Raw genomic sequence first — 18145 nt, 5'->3', positions numbered from 1 at the left:
ATCTTCTAAGCAAAGCTCAAAGGCTATGAATGAAATTTGACCACATTCTTTTCACATCTGTAATAAAATTTCAAAAATTCAGAGAAGTAAACTTTTTATAATGTAAACAAATTTTTCATCAAAAGTGTCTTTTGATAGCACAATAAAACTTATTTTTTAAGATAACAGATTTAACAGGGATCTCTCAGTCATCCCACTAACACAAGGAAGCTATTTAATTTCCTGATGTATTAGAGTTTATAATTTGGTACCAATAAATCACATTTTATTGCCAACAGAGGAATCATAATACCTTGGTGTACTATAGAAACCAAACGAGATAAACAGAACATTCTCTCTTAAGCATCTAATGTTAATGTTATGACTATATTAACATTTTCCAATTCAGAGCTTTCTTTTCTAACTACTATAAAATAGAAACACATTAGAATTGGTACACTGATTTGCAAAACACAGTGTTACTAAACATAGTATTTAAATTTTCTCCAAGAAGAAGCTTAGTTTACTTCTGGCAAATGACAAAAATAATGCAATTTAGTAATGAGTTTGATGTCCTTTATTGAAGGGAAAACAATCCATAGACTGGGCAGTGAAATATTCTTTCTTAGGAATTTTGGGCAAGAGTGAGTTTTATAGGGGGTGGCCAGTTAGCTTCAGTTGGTTAGAGTGTGGTGCTAATTACACCAAGGTTACCAGTTCTATCCCCATATGGGCCATGGTGAGGTGTGCCCTCCTTTAAAAAAATAAAAAATAGTGAGTTTTATAGAGTCTTAAAAGGGACAACACAGAAACAGGGGACAACACAGAAACAGGAGGTCAGAGATGTCCTTATAAGTCTAGCAGGTCCTATTTTCTAGGGTAAGATAAACAAGCTAAAGCTGAGTTGGAGGATTGTGATTGGTATATGTTATGCTTCCTTGACAGGTGTTTCCTGTAAGTACAGGCTAAATTTTAGGCTCCGATTGTGATGTGGGCCCAGATACTGGGACCACCTGCATTTTGTGAGTCCTGATATACATTTATACATATTAACTTTATCACTTCACTGTTTACTTGACAAAGGAAATTTTCATTTGTAAAGATATCTCCCTTTCCCTTGCTAAGGAAAAAAAAAAAAAAGTCTTAACAACTGTTGTCAGTGGAGAAGCCATTCTATACCCTTGTTTACCGTAATTTTCCTAGTCACTGTCCTATAACTTGCCTCCCTGAGCCAGAATCACAAACCCCTTTTCCTTTGTTTTAGCCTAAGATGGTATATAAGCCTGAGTTCTAACACCCCTTTGGGTTACTCATTGCTGGCTGCTCCATTTGTATATGTACTACATACATGTTGATAAACTTCTGTTTGTTTTCTCTTATTAGTCTGACTTTGGCCAGTCTCATTTGCGGGGACCCAGATGGAGAACCTGAGATGGGTAGAGGAAAAGATTTTATTTCCTCTCCTACAACATAGAAGGTCTAATTCACATGTGCTTTGGTATTGAGTGCTTCATTAAAAGAGAGATGGAAAGAGTCCCATTTTTACATAGTGTTGTATAAATTGAAAACTACATACTGTCTTACATCTTGCTTTGATCATTTAATGATAAAGCACTGGAAAGTATTTGGAGGTTGAAAACACTTGGGGCGTTTTAGTTCTAAGCATTAATCAATACAGGAAGTACCATCTCTTTTTCAAAACCTTAAAAGCAATAGCAAATTATTACGTGGCATGTTGTGCAGACAATTCCCACCTGCCTGCTACTCCTTATACCCCATTTGTTCCTTTTTAATGACTGAGTTTATGTGTCTATGGTCAGAATACTACATTTTAAACATATGTGTTGTCATTCATAGGTCCGTATCAGGCAGTTTTTCTTACCTAATCATCTTTGGACCCATCTGCTAAAATAGACTATGTCTGGGAATGAAAAATGGAGCAAGAAGAACTAGACTAGAACTGCATTGACAAACTTAAAAATTTTTTTTACATCAACATCGCAATTACACTGGATAGAGTTGGAGGAAAAGTAGATGACTGGCAATCCTTAAGAAATACATTCTATAATGTATATTCACTACTCTCTCCTGCACTGTCTCAAACAGTGATGTCAGGCACTCAATGCAATCTTATAGTTTGACTAACACTATTTTGGCCACCAAATCGTGTTTTTCTTCTTTTTGAAAAACAAATATTGGATCATCAAAGGGACTTTGGTTTCTGGCCTGACATGTAAGAAGATTAGAAGTCACCATTCCATCCTACCACAAGAAAAAAGCTGAACAAACTGAAAAATCAATAACTCTTAGATCTGTCAGCGAAGTGAGGTCACAGGGCAAATGGCTGCTCTCAGAATTGGAAAGACAGATAGGCAAATACAGACAATCACAACTGACTGGAGCAGGAACGTCCTTAGAACCATTGCTGGGGTGGGAAAACCTGAGCTGAAATTAATGAGTTGGCAGAGTGTTCGGGAGGGTCAAGTCCGAGAGATAACATCTCTAGCAGGGGATGTGAGTTTTACTTCCTGGAGCTCTACCAGGAAGGTGCTGACAGTGAATATCAGAGAAAAATCCCCTTTTGGCAGGGTGAGGGAAAAGTAACCATTTTAAATATGACAGCATTCTCTTCTTTTTAACAATGTCTGCCCTCAGGTGAAACTATATGTGTTTTACCAGAGGCCTATCCTACTGGGATATAATCAGAGCCTAACTGAGCTGAGTGGAGAAAAATACTCAGATCCAGTGCTCTCTAACCATCCTGTTCCACCTAAGGTGGGAAACAACTAAGAGGCTTTTGTGAAGGTCATATTCCATGAGTACAGGCTCACCAAAAGACCAGAGATCTAATCATAGGACTATAAAATGCCCCCCTCCCACCACTTACCATCACATTACGAAAGGCCCATTTACTGCAGTTCCTTTTACTTGGTATATCATGTCTGACCATCAACCAAAAATTACAAGGCATTCTAAAAGGCAAACAACAACAAACAAAACAAACAAAAAACAACAACAAAAAACATAGTTTGAAGAGATAGAACAAGCATCTGAACTAGACTGATGGCAGGGATGTTGGAATCATCAGACACCATGTATTTAAAACAACTATGATTAATATACTAAGGTCTGTAATAGAAAAAGTAGGCAGCATGCAACATAGGTGGGCAATGTAAGCACACGGATGGAAATATGGATATACCAAAATAATCTTCCAAAACTGAAAAGCAAAGAGAAAAAAATATTGGAAAGGAACATCCAAGAAATGTGGGATGACTACAAAAGGTGTAACATATGCATAATGGGATTTCCAGAAGAAGAAAGGAAAAGAAGAAATATTTGAAGCAATAATGAGTAAGAATTACCCCCAAATTAATGTCAGATACCAAACCATAGATCCAGGAAGCTCAGGGAACACCAGGCACGAAAAATGTCAAAAGAACTGTGCCTAGGCACAAACTGTAGAAAATCAAAGACAAAGAAAAAATTTGAAAGAAGCCAGAGGTAAAAACATCTTACCTATAGAGGAGCAAAGATAAGAATTATATCTAACTCCTCCTCAGAAACCATGTGAGCTAGAAGAGAGTGGAGTGAAATAATTAAAGTGTTGAGAAAAAACCCACCAATCTAGACTTCTGTATTCTGTGAATTATCCTTCGAAAGTGTACGAGAAATAAAGACTCTCTTAGACAAATGAACGTCGAGAAAATTTGTTGTTAGTAGCTCTGCCTTTTAAAAAATGTTAAAAGAAGTTATTTAAAGAGAAGGAAAATGATATAGGTCAGAAACTTTGACATGCATAAAGAAAGGAAAAGCATTAGAGAAGGAATAAGAAAGGTAAATAAAAATTTTTATTTTTCTTATTCTTAACTGATCAGACAGATAATAGTTTGTTCCAAATAATGATAGGAACAATGTATTTGATTATATATACTTATCTATAAGTGAAATAAATGACATGAAGGATACACAGAACAGGAGGGAGGAAGTAGGAATATTTTGTTATTATAAAGTACTTGTATTATCTGTGAAGCAATATAATGTTATTTGAAAGTGGACTTGAATTAGTTGTTAATGTATATTACAAAGTCTAGAGCAATCACTAAATTTTTTTTAAAGATGTATAATAGATATGCTAAGGAAAGAGAAAATGGAATCATATAAAATGCTCAACTAAAACCACAAATGGCAGGGAAAAAAAGGAAGACACAATTATTAACAAAGAACAGGTGTAATTAATAGATAACAGTGTCAAATGTGGTGGATTTGAATCTAACTATATCAATAATCATTTCAAACATCAATAGTCTAAATATACCAACTATAAGACAGAGTTTGTTAAATAAAGTGATTCAAAAATAAGATCCAACTGTATGTTCTCTAAAAGAAACCCACTTTAAATATAAAGACACATACAAATTAAAAGGATGGAGAAACACATATCATGCTAATACTAACCAAAAATGAGTGGGAGTAGCTATATTAATTTCAGACAGCAGACTTCAGAGCAAGGAAAATTATCAGGGATAAAAACAGGTATTACATACTGATAAAGGTATCAATTATCTAAGAAGACATAACAATCCTTAATGTGTGTGCACCTAACAATAAAGCATCAAAATATGTTAGGCAAAAACTAATAGAACTGCAAGGAGAAACCGATAAATCCACTATTATAGTTGAAAACTTTGACACGCATTTATCAGAAATGGAAAGATCCAGCAAGTAGAAGATCAGTTAGGACCCAGCACCATAAATCAACTGTATCTAATTGGTATCTCCAGACTACTTCCACCAACAGCAGAGTACACATTCTTCTCAAGCTCACATGGAACATACACCAACAAGGACCACATCCTGGCCATAAAACACACCTTAACAAATGTAAAAGAATAGAAATAATACACTGTCTCTGCTCTCAGACCACAAGGGACTTGAACTAGAAGTCAATAACAGAAAGATAGCTGGAAAATCACAGCTCCAGTATTACTTGGAGATTAAACAACACACTTTGAAGTAACATGTGGTCAAAGAAGAACTGCAAGAAAATTTTTGAAATATTTTAACTAAATGAAAATAAAAACACAAATTATTAAAATTCGTGGGATGCAGCAAAAGTAGTGGTTAGAGTGATATTTATAGCGTTGAATATACTATATATACAGAGGGTGCCAAAAAATGTATATACATTTTAAGAAAGGAAAACTGTATTAAAATTGTAATACTCAATATATATCCATAACAAATGATGAATACAAGTCATGTTTGACTTCTGCAATTACAAGAGGTGCTCAAAGTGGTTACCATCAGCATCCAGACACTTCTGATTACGGCAAACTACTGCTTGAGCAACGTTGACCAAAGTGTTCACTTGTATTCAGTTTTTGACACCCCCAGTATATATATGTATATTAACAAAGAAGACGGATCTAAAATTAACCATCTAAGTTTCCATGTAGGAAACTAGAAAAAGAAGTATAAATTAAATCCAAAGTAGAAAGAAGGAAAGAATAAAAATGAGCAGAAATAAATAAAATTGAAAGTAGAAAATCAATAGAGAAAAATCAATGAAACCAAAAGGTTGTCTTTGAAAAGATGTATACATTTTTAATCTACACACTATCTTTTATTTAACTGGTGACAAATTTTCAATTTAAACCACTCTAGATATGCTTTTTTTCTCTCTTCAAAATATAGCTATAGTCCATGCGGAAAACAACTCAGCAGATTAATTTTCTGTGCAGCTTTATTATTTTATATATTGCGCAGAAAAAAATGGCAAACCTTAAAATTTCATATCTTAATTGTGAAAAAGGAGAAAGGAAACATCAGTAATCTTTGAAACAAACTGAAATAAATAAATATTTAATTACTTCTGGTAACATCGATATTTTTGCCATGGTTGTCACATGAAATTGAGAGAACACAGGATAGAAGGTTTTCACTGAAGGTATAGAATGGCCAATTTTATGGTATGTAAATCCTGTCTTTAAAGGGATTTTTAATTCTGAAAAGGTAGTTAACCTCTCTTGCAAGAAATTTTTAGCATATCTTTTCTTCAGTATAATTATTGTAGCAAATATATAATTAACAATGTTTTTTAATGGGACAGAGTCTGCATTCTTCCATTGTATAATTCTGGCTCTCTCTCCACCTTATCGTTCTTAATGAAACATATATTCAAAGGAAGCTCCAAATATCATAACTTTTCAAATTAGAGCAATCTATTATCAAATACTTCTGTAATTGAGAAAAGAGGTAGAGAGCAATGGTCACACCTCACCAATGTAGCAAATCTAAGTGCGTGAAGCAGTGAGTAAGCCAAACCTTTCTACTAAGTATAGAATTATTCTGCGCCTAGAATAGTGTCTAAGGTGAACATACTTTCTTAACTTTGAATTTCCATTTGCCTTTCTAATTTCAAAAATCAGTATGTGAAGGAAAAAATGAAGTGGTAATGTGCCACCTTGTGGATGCATGAAGAATGGATTTATATAGGTTTTTATGTGTGTGGTGAGAATTTAGTATTGTACTTTTTGTTTTCTTCCAGTTATACAAGCAATAATTGTTCAGTGCAAACAATAGTTTTGCAGCTTCTTTTATGCATTTGAAATTAAGGAGGGAGTGTAAGATTACATGGAGGTGGGAGAAAGCAAGGCAGGGATTGGATTACAGGATAGTTAATAAGATTATGTGCTCTCTTGAGGGTGGCGATGGCTAGTTTCAAAGGTGTGTTAACCTAGATGCACAGAAACAATGGTCAGGGCTAAGGCTGGGAGCAACTATTCATGGCTTCATATCCTGATGTCAGTTATGGCACTGTTCTGTCCGGTTTCCAGGGCATCCGGTCCAGGGGGCCATTTCACTTTTATGAGTCCAGAGCTGAAACATAACTAAGGCCAAGTTGTTATCTTTATTTGACTAAAATCTTATTCTAGTTTAAGTTTTGGTTATTATATCTGGTAATGGTTGATAGACCTGAAACTTTATTCTTAAATGAGTTTGACACTGACCAGAACCTAATGTCCTAAGGGCTTAATTATTAGGTTGGTGTAAAAGTAATTGCGTTTAAAAGGTTAAAAAATATTGCAAAAACCACAATTACTTTTGTACCAACCTAATAGAAGGAGTGGACATACAGTACATGCACAGGTAGGAGGACCTGGGGAAAGAATGCAAGTGAGTTATAGTTCTATCCAGCTAAACAGAGCTAGCTTGATTAAAGCAGAATGCATGTTGTCAGGCGGGGTCTCTGGTCCCGCTCCCCGCATAAGAACGCAGGATATGGCAAGGCCAAAAAGGAACACCAATGGAGCCATGGATGGGGGGTTCATACCACTACAACATAGCCACAGTACTCATATTAGTGGCTAATGGCTAACCGGTAACAGCTGATGGCCACCCAGACACAGCGGCTGGCCATCTAATAACCGAGCCACCACCTTTCCATGTGAGGTCGAGAACCTGGAAACTGCTCTCTGGGACTCAGTCCCTAGACATTAAAGAAATGAAGTTCATATGCAGTTACATGGTGGGGAAGTCAGTTATGGGAAATTACCTGGAAAAGAATAATAAAGAAGGGTAAAATTGTTATGCAGATTTAAGCCCGAGCCTTCTCCACTGATGGATTTTGTAGAGATTTAGATCCCCTCCTGTAGGGACGGAGTCCCAGAGAGCAGTTTCCAGGCTCTCGGCCTCACGTGGAAAGGTGCTGGCTTGGTTATTAGATGGTCATCAACTGTAACCAGTTGGCCATTAGCCACTGTTGTTTTGTATATAACTGCCATGGCTACGCTAGCAAGTGTGGATTGCAGTTAGTAAGCACGGGTTGCGGATGGTGCAGATTGTGTGGATCCTACTTCCTGTGTCTCACACGGCTGCCAGGGAGACTGTTGCAGGAAGACCCCTTGTTGGGGTACTGGCGGATGTTTGCTTCTTGGGTCTCCACCAGCCGCCATCAAGAATATAATAGTATGAAACCCCTACCTGTGGCTCTGTTGCTCCTTTCCGGTCTCACAATATCCTGCGTTCACCTGCCAGGAGCAGGAGCTGAGTCCCTGCATTACACCTCCCCTTCCTGGTACAGCAAAGGAAACACACAAGTGGAGTTTTCCCTTACAAATGTTCTTTTGCAAAGGGTAGGTTTTCAGAGCTCTTCCCACATCTGCTGTTTCTTTAAGTTACCCAGCCTAAAATAATACCCCAAAGAGGCATTTTTTTGGGCAGCAAACTCTGCTCCCCTTCAGTAGAAAAAGGTAAAAGAGAAAAATTAAAACTTCTCAAGAACAACAGGGTGACCTTGTGATTGACTCAGTCAAGTACTGTGTTTCCCCGAAAGTAAGACCTAACTGGAAAATAAGCCCTAGCATGATTTTTCAGGATGACATCCCCTGAACATAAGCCCTAATGCATCTTTCAGAGCAAAAATTAATATAAGACCCAGTCTTACTTTTGGGGAAACACGGTGTATCTTGTGAACCCTACTTCTAGAGGAAATGTTTACAGTTTCAAGGGTCAGCAGGCTCACAAATTTGCCTTGCAGCAGAGATGAAACTTTTCATCAAGTTTAAGTTCTCAAAGACACACCCTAGAGAGAGGCCACTTGGGTAGGTCGCTGCATCCCTCCTCAAAAAAAATTAAAAATAAAAAAAACCCCAAAATTGCATAATTATCATCTTCCACTAGTTAACTGAGGTTGCAGCGTTACATACAAGTGCATGCTCCCCTGGAGCATATATATATATATATATATATATATATATATATATATATATATATATTTTTTTTTTTTTTTTTCCTCAACGTAAGTCGTGCTCTTTGGTTTTTCATGGAGCTTACATTCTGATATAACTTCAGAACAAGCTTAAGTGGAGGGTCACTTCCGGCACGTAGTCATCAGGAAAAGCCTTTGTGAAGAGTTGATCTCTGAGCTGGAATTTTGGAATCTCAACAATGTTTACATTAAGAGCGGAATGAGTAGCGAATGACAAGCAACCTAGAGGTTGCCAAGGAGGTATAGAACGCCTCTCTTTGGCGTCAGGATCGTAATGAAAAGGAGGAAAGAGAAAGAAATACTCAGTTCTTTCACAGCCCCCTGGCTGAAAAACGGGTTCCCGCCCAGTCCCAAACGCTTGGGGCGGGAAAAAGCTGGAAGTGGCTAACGGGCTGGGGGCGGGGCCACACCGGGGGCGGGGCTACGGAAGCCGAATGAGTGGCAGGCCGCCGGCCGAGACATCCTGCGCAGGCCTGTGACGCTCCTGGGGCTGCGGGTCGTTCGACGCTAGCCTGGCCCCGCTGCGATCCTCGCCCACACCCACATTTATTTCCGCTGCCCCTCCGGAGACTGAGACGCAGCCCCTGAGTCGCGGGAGAGCTTCTGTTGGGTCAGCAGCGCAAGGGGCTTGCCGCGGCCCGTCACCGGCGCTTCCTGGCCTGCTGTGCGTACGCCCGGCGGGCCGAGCTTCCGCCCCTGCCTCCCGGCTGGTCCGGGGGTCCGGGCACCGCCTGAACGGCGGCTCCGCCGGACCTGCAGACCGGGCCGCAGCCCGCGCCCGAAGCGGACGGCGTCATGAGGCACCTGCCTTACTTCTGTCGCGGTGAAGTGGTGCGGGGCTTTGGCCGCGGCTCTAAGCAGCTAGGCATCCCCACCGGTGAGCGCCGGAGGCGTGGATCCCGGGAACCCGGCTCACGTGGGAGGGGGACGTCAGCTGTGGCGGTCGGGTCGTGGGGTTGCGAACAGACTTCCTTCCCGCTGTGTTGAAGCGGAGGACCTTTGGTCGGGCTCAGGGATCAGGTCCTCGCCCGTGGCTTTGAGCTCCCCGGGGACCTGGCTTGAGGAGGGGTAAGGGTAGGAAGCTGGAACTGGTTTCCGTGTCCCCTTTCCTGCCTCCCTTTCCAGCTTTGACAGAGCTGCCAAGTATGGCACTAGTCTTGCCCGTGAGAAAACGTATTGTGAGCCAGATTGGCTACATTCTCAAGCCGACTGTAGGGTTTTCTTTTCTTTAAATCTGTTATCAGAGTGTATTAAAGGCATCACGCAGGCAGTTGAATGAGAACCATCTTTTTTGGCCTGTCTTAGGTTAGTTTCAGTAGTCCGGGCCTGACGGTATGTTTAATTTAAACTTAAAAATACGTATCAGAGCCGCCCCTGGACCTACTAAAGCAACCTTGGAGCCTCCGCGTGTGTATTTCGAAAATGAGAATCTTTGCAAGAGATTCCGAACCTCCTTAAGAAAGGTCCGGTCTAAAAAATCCACTGGCTGTTCATGTACTTGTTTTCTTCTACCTCTAGAGTGTTTTTGTTTTGTTTTGTTTTTTTTCTGGAGAGTTTTATACACTTATATCATCTGATACGTTGTTCCTAGTCTGTCCGCGTGAATAGAAGGAAGAAATTTGACCCAGAATACAGAATGATGGGATTGATAGCATTAGCAAAGCCCTAGGAATTTTGTGACCCCATTTTTTTAGACTAGCCTTGCATGCGATTTTTATAAATAATAACCATACTCTTAACACTCAGAATGTTTACTTCTGTTTTTAGCTAACTTTCCTGAACAAGTAGTAGATAATCTTCCAGCTGATATATCCACTGGCATTTATTATGGTTGGGCCAGTGTTGGAAGTGGAGATGTCCATAAGATGGTGGTGAGCATAGGATGGAACCCATACTACAAGAATACAAAGAAGTCCATGGTAAGAATTATGTTTTGCTCTGTAGCTGAAAATCGGATGATGATTTAGAGTAATATGCAGTATTAGATGTACATACGAGGTCTGACAAAATTAAGTGTGCGAGCTTGCCACCGTGCGCTTACATTAGCAGCACTGTAAAAATAGCTCGATAAGGTTTCATAACCTTCGTATATCAGGGTCTTACAGCTGTGTTCATGTCAACACGTGGCAGTGTCTTGCTGAGTGGCGTTCATTATTGTTATTGTGTGTTTATGTGTGCCATCCCGAGAATGTCTGAGCTTGAATTAGAGCAACGAACAAACATTAAATTTCCTGTTAAACTTGGCAAGAGTGAAAGTGAAATCAGGAACATGTTAGTCCAACTTTATGGGGATAATGCCATGAAGAAAACGTCAGTGTACAAATGGATTAAACATTTTTCTGAGGGGAGAGAACTGATGAAGAGAGGTCAGGGTGGCCAGTAACAAGCAGAACTGATGGAAACATTGCAAAAATTCATCGAATTGTGCATCAAAACCGTCCGCTGACTGTGAGAAGCATAGCAGACCAAGTAAACATCAATAGAGAAACAGGAAAATCTTAACCAAAAATCATGGCATGAGAAAGTTGTGTGCAAAAATGATGCTGAAGGAGCTCACCAATGAAAAAAAGCAAAGGGAGTTTTTAGCCAATAAGCAAATAACTGTATTGGAACACCCTCCCTACTCACCTGAACTGGCCCCCATGATTTCTTTTTTTACCGGAAGATAAAGGAAACATTGAAAGGAAGACATTTTGATAACATTCAGGACATCAAGGGCAATACGACGACAGCTCTGTTGGCCATTCCAGAAAAAGAGTTCCAAAATTGCTTTGAAGGGTGAACTAGGCACTGGTGTTGATGCATAACTTCCCAAGGGGAGTGCTTCGAAGGTGATCATAGTGATAATTCAGCAATGACATATGTAGCACTTGTTCTAGGATGAGTTCGTGAACTTAATTGTCAGACCTTGTACAGTGGTGTGTATTACATTAGTGGTAATCACAGCATAGTCCAAATATTACAATTTCTGGCAGCATACTTGAAAGATTAGAAAGTGAAGTATTTAGTTATTATTTGAATGAAATAACCTTTTTCATCCTTTAACTTTCAGTCTATTTGTGTCTTTGGCTCTAAAGTGAATCTCTTGTGTGTAGTTGGATCCCTTCTTTTTAACCATTCTGCTAATCTCTGCCTTTTGGTTGGAGATTGAATCCAATGACATTTAAACTAAGTACTGATAAGGAGGGACTTACGTTATTACTATTTGTTTTCTGTATATGCTTTACAGCTTTTTTGTCCATCATCATGCTTTACAGCTTTTTTGTCCATCATTCCCTTCTTTACTGTGTTTAGTGTTTAGTTGATATTTTTGGTAGTATTCCCTTCTGATTTTAATTCCCTTTTGATGCCCTTTGTGTATTTTCTATAGATATTTTTTTTGTGGCTACCATGGAGTTTGCGTTTAATATTCTAAAGTTGTAAAAATCTAATTTAAATTTACACCAACTTTAATAATAGTATACACAAACTCATAAATCATATTTTTATATTTTGTGTGCCCAATAACATAGATTAATAATTTTTATGCATTTTTAAAAATCATGTAGAAAATGAAAAGTGAAGTTACAAACCAACTTTACAATAATACTAATTTTTATAACAGCCCATGTATTTACCTTTACTGGAGATAAAAGTGAAGTTTTTAAGAGCGAGTTTCATAACATTGAGCTTGCTCCAGTTAATGTAGTTCATTCACCCTTTAATTAGTTGGTTGCCCTATTAAGATGGAACTGCTTACTACATGGGTGGTGCTTTCTGATTGGATTGCAGGGTACTTTTTTTCTCTTAAACCACTTTGAGAGTGTATAGTCTGCTCTTCATAGGACCCACACAACTGAAGTGCTTAAACGTTTGGTTAGCTCAAGTGTGTGGAAAAAACACTTTCAGTTCATGTAAATTTCATCCTCTTTGAAGAGTTTATAGAAGTGTGTCACATTTGGAAAACCAAAGGGCCAAGTGCTGGCACAAGCAATAGAAATGGCCCAGAACTACATAATGAGGAAAAGAATTGAAAGAACAAAATACTTGTTTTCAAGTAGGAAGAGAGAGGAAATGTAGGGAAGGCCATCCCATGACTAATTTTTCCTTATTAGCTACTCAGATAACAGAACTATTATTATAGAGCCAGTGAAGGAATGCCTTGGAAGTCCTTCCATACTTAGGAGAAACTCAGTTTTTCATTGGTAGGAGGTTTATGAGTTTTTCTTTTTTTCTTTTACAATAACAGACATATATGATGTGCCTGTTCCAGTCCTTTGCCCTTTTTAGAAAATGGGATTATCTTACTGACTTAAAGAAGTTCTTAGTATGTTCTAGATCCAGTTCCTGGAACTATGTCTTGCAAATATCTTTGCACACTGTGTTGCTTCTATGTTTCCTTTTAAAAGCTTGTCTTGCTTTTCTCATCAAATTGATTGAGTACAGTGTGAGGGATGGGTGAAAATTAATTGTTGACCCACCCATCTCTTGAAAATACTGTCTTTCCTGACCCCCTGCAGTGTCACCTTAGCATCAAATCAAGTGACTTTATATGTGTGAGTCCAAATACACTCATACTTTGACTTGGTCTATTTCCTAGTTTATCCTTGGGCCATTACCGTGTTGTCTCAATTTCCATAGTTTTTTAATAGGTCTCTATCTGATTGTATAAGTCCTCCAGGTTTGTTTTCAAGATTTCTTAGATAATTAAGGCCTTTTGCATTTCCATATAAATTTTAGAATCATTTATCAGTTTCTATCATTTAAAAAAGACTTGCTAAAATTTTATTGGGATAGCATTGAGTCTGTAGATCAATTTAGGGAAAGTAGATATCTACTATTTCTCTCAATGTTTTGTAATAATGTCAAGGTCTTACATATCTTAGTTTCGTTTTTATTCAAAATTTTACTGAAAAGAAAGAATGTAAGTCAGATTTATTGGTTCATAGTATTAGGTTGGTGCAAAAGTAATTGCAGTTTAAAAGGTTAAAAATAATCGCAAAAACTGCAATTACTTTTGCACCAACCTAATACAAAGCAATGGGGCACTGTATGTTTTCTCACTCTAACCTGTCAATTACAGAGGAGAAAACTGTGCCCCAGAGAGGTTAAGGTATGCCTTTAGCCAAGTATGGAACCTCGCATATTGGATTCTTAACTCAGTGCTCTTACTACACTACTGCCCTGCTTCTTAAACACTTTGAATTTAATGTAGTATAATATATAATTTCAGCTCTTCTGTGAACTAAAGCTCTAATAAGAGCTTTATTATAAAGAAGAGTCCTGTTTCTAATGTCCATATTTCCTTCTTTTAAATTGTTTAAATTAGAGTCCTTTTTTTAATGGGCTTCATAAAATCCCTAAGTCCCTTAAGTTGATGCAAAGTTTTACTTGGGAACACTTGGAGAGAACCTATTTTAATGACCTCAAAGGATCATAACCCCCACCCCCAACAAACCAAAAAGGTTATGAAAGATTAGGTTCTTTTATTTAACAGAGAGAAGAAAGCTCTCCTTAATATAAAAGTCTCATGTGATGTTTCCTTTTTTTTTAATAAGACATTATTAAGTAAGTTACTCTTACCTTTTGGTTTTATTACTGAATGATCTAGCAGTAATCTTAGCTGATTTGTAGTAGATGCTTCAGATTTAATGATCACTTCACAGATTAGATTTTTTTAAATCGCACACTTGGAAATATACCTCTAGTCTCAAGTTACATGTTTCTAAATTGTTTCAACTTCTCAGTTTCCAGTGCCACCATTCTAGTCCAGCCTCAACTGTTGTGTATTTGCTTGCTCTCTACATAATTTTTTCCTGCTTTTTGAATTCAGATTGGTTCGTTATAGGAGCCTACTGAAATTCAGATTTTAGAGTATCTTGTACCTCCGGCACCACTTTGCTTCCGCATGTGTTGTACCTATTTGTTACCTCATTCCTAGTCAGGAATGGGCTCTTTTTGCCCCACGGCAGTCTTCAGCTCTTCCTTACCCTGAAAGGTTTCTATAACTGGCATGTGTCACAGACACATGGATCCTGATTAACTTTAGAACTAGTTCTGTTACTAGCATCTCCTAATACTGCCCTCCTTCCCTTTTTGGTGTCTTTGCTCAGTTTCTTCATCTTGATAAGACTCTTATTCACTTTGGTGCATGTTAGTTTTTTCTATACACAGCAAATCATACCAGATTTGTGGTATAACTTCTACCTCAGTAAGAATGTTTACATGTAAGGTCAGGGGCAGGAACACGAGCAGTGGAAGAATTCAGGAAAAACTGCACTTACATTTTAACCTGTCTTTCGAAATATAATGAGGGTTGGTTATTTCCTTTAAATTACCCACCATAAATGTGAAGATAGATTTCAAATTTCAGGCGCTCTATAAATCTGTTTTGATCTTGACTGCAGGAAACTCATATCATGCATACCTTCAAAGAGGACTTCTATGGGGAAACCCTCAATGTGGCCATCGTTGGCTACCTCAGACCAGAAAAAAACTTTGATTCTTTAGGTAAGTTCTTATTTAGATCTTAAGTATTACTGCAGCTACTTCTATTGCTTCTACTAGTAATAACCATGGCAGGACAGGCAATATTTGAACATTTAATATGTGCCAGGCCCTGTTTTAAGTGCCTTACATAATATAACTCATTTCATCTCCACAACAACCAGATGAGGAGTTATTTTGCCCATTTGCAATCAGGAAATTGGCACAGGTAGGTTAAATAATTTGCCTGAGGTCACACAGTAAGTCCTAGAAAATTCAAACCGAGCAGGCTGGTTGCCTCTCCCACATTATACAGTTAATAAAATCTTTATTTCCTTTTCATATTTTAAGGAACAAGTAAGAATTAATAAGCTGTGATGAATAATGGATGCTTTGCAATACTTGATTATAAGAAATAATAATCAACATTTGAAACAAATGGTAATCAAGTATCTTAGTGTAGTGTCATCATTTTAATTCTGTTGTAGCGATTCTTTTACAAGTAAATACTGAGGAGAATTGATAGTGAATGTTTGTTTCTTCCATTTGGTATTTGCAGTGTATCTTTTTGCTAATTACTTTCGCTAAGAAATTGCAATAAGATTAGGGACATCTTTTGTGTACCAATGACTTTTTACTTAAACCTGGAAGGAGGGATAGAACAAACATTTATTGGGCATGTACCCAGTGCCAGAGAAACTGCCAGCCTGTGAGGAGAGATTTTAGGAGAGGCTGAACAAAGGAGTAGTGAAAAGTGTGGCAGCAGTTTTTCCTCATGTTTCCCTATTATGTTCTCTCTGCAGAGTCACTTATTTCAGCAATTCAAGGTGATATTGAAGAAGCTAAGAAACGACTAGATTTACCAGAACATTTGAAACTCAAAGAAGACAATTTCTTCCAGATTTCTAAGGGTAATATAATGAATGGCCACTGATGAAAAATCACCTTATTTATTCATTCACTGTTTTCTAGTATTTTACTGCTCATAACTATGTAATCTCATCTTGATTATATTTTAAAAATCAAACATTTTCCTACAGCTGTGAATTAGTTTAAACAGTACAATGTAAATGTAGTTACCTTATTATACTTGAACTGTTCAATTAAACCCATCATGCTACAGTACTAAAAAGATTCATTTTAAAAATCAAGATTCTTTTTATGTAAGATGTTGATTAAAATTTACTGCTATAAAGGTCTTAAGTGTCTTGTAATGGAAATGAAATGCATATAGCTATGGGTAAAGAGGCAAGTCACTAGTTTGAGATGAAAACAGTTCTCATAGTAAAGTACTAGTGTGTATGTACTTGTACAGCATGTGCTGCTAAACACAGAAGGCTTATAAAAGTAAATGTGTTAAATAGAGGTTTGATAGTTCCTGTAAACCTAAGGGGGGGAAATTCATACTTTGTATTTTTGATATTTTGTGCATTAATATATTACAAACATGAAGACTTGTGAAATTTTCATTAGTCATTTCCTTTATGAGATCAAATCATTGCATTATGTTCATTTTTGTTATAGCTGCCTTAGATCTAATTGGTCTGGACTCTCGCTGCCTATCTTTTTTTTGGCCTGTCTTTTAAAACATTAAAATGAGTGTTTTTCGGATATCTAGGTCTCAGTTTTGTTTTGTATAACTCTTCTCTCTTTTTAAGAGTAGATATTCAGCATTTTTATTGACTTTGGTTCTTTTTTCTTTAAACAATTGTCAGTGTCGGGTTTTCCATTTAGACTGTCCTACAACTTAACGAAGGATTGCACCTGTCTCAATCATTCCATATTCCATCCCTTCACTATATGAGCAGTGACTAAGTACATATCTGTTTTGCATTTTAGAAAAACCTGAAATCTTCATCTTTAGGTTTCCTCGAAGTTTAAATGAACACGTAGTAGTTCATTTATATGTATCAGTTTCTTAAAGAACACAGACTGCTTACTTTCCCCAGTAGGGAAACTATTTAAGAGCAAATTAAACTACAAAATAGAAAGTTATTTATGTTTAATGTAATTATGTGTTCCTGGGCAAACAGACTGTTGTGGTTGTGTATGCACAATGTAATTTAATGATAAGAGTGCTTGTAGCTTCCTGACAACAAAAAAGGGATATTTGGCCACTTGAGGTTTTTGTTTATATAGGCAGAAAGTTGAAATCTTTGGATACTTAGATAATTAAGATTACAGATTGTTTGGACCCTTGAAACAGTACATTGCATTGTTCACTTTGGCACCAGATTTGGTGGGGGGAGGATGGAGACAAATGAGAAGGAGGAGCATGGATAAATTCTGTTGGATTGTGTTTTACTTTTTGGTGTATGAATTTATGACAAACTATGTAGTATATGTCTTTCATTTCTTCTCTATAAACATGCTTAGGAAATGTAATTTAATGTTAGGGATCCTACACTTGAAAGAAGCCTCAGTGGCTTTATTAAGCAAAGGTAAAAACAAACATTGAAAATAAAAACATATCTGTGTTTGAATAGATTGCTGCTAAGTATGTCCTCAGTGAGTGTGAAAGTTCTTTGATACCTTATATTTTGTTATGTAGCAATCACTTTTGAACATTGTATGTTGTGCAAGTTAGAAGTTAGTTAATAGTGTCTTATGTTATTTTTAAGTTTTAGTTTTATTGATGTATTGTAAGAAATTGCAGTAGTATCATTTTTGATTGGAATGATTTCAGGCTTTGAAATAAATCTTGACTGAGTAATGTCCATACGTTTTACAGTGTGACCTTTCTAAGTAGCATGACGTGATGAAATCTCTTACCATCCCATTCCACCCCACCTGGAATGTGACTCATCCCTGTGTGCAGTGTATCCACACTACTCACTCCCCGCCGTTAGTCACTCAGTAGCTGGCTGGATTATCAGATCAGTTCTCAGAGAGACCACATTCACATAACTTATAGTATATGGTTAGAAT

The 18145-nt window shown here is 37.5% G+C and overlaps 1 protein-coding gene across 1 annotated transcript; it reads left to right on the top strand.

Moving 5' to 3' along the window:
* Positions 1-9193: 9193 nt before the first annotated feature.
* Positions 9194-17934, top strand: RFK (riboflavin kinase). Its single transcript, XM_019736708.2, has 4 exons — positions 9194-9629; positions 10520-10671; positions 15139-15241; positions 16021-17934. The coding sequence occupies exons 1-4, from the start codon at positions 9548-9550 to the stop codon at positions 16149-16151; spliced, it is 468 nt and encodes a 155-aa protein (XP_019592267.1). The 5' UTR covers positions 9194-9547; the 3' UTR covers positions 16152-17934.
* The last annotated feature ends 211 nt before the right edge of the window (positions 17935-18145 follow it).

This window comes from Rhinolophus sinicus, linkage group LG04, assembly GCF_036562045.2.
Source record: "Rhinolophus sinicus isolate RSC01 linkage group LG04, ASM3656204v1, whole genome shotgun sequence".
NCBI classification, from domain to species: domain Eukaryota; kingdom Metazoa; phylum Chordata; class Mammalia; order Chiroptera; family Rhinolophidae; genus Rhinolophus; species Rhinolophus sinicus.
Note: the sequence above shows the minus strand (reverse complement) of the source record. Positions and strands in the feature narration are given on the sequence as shown.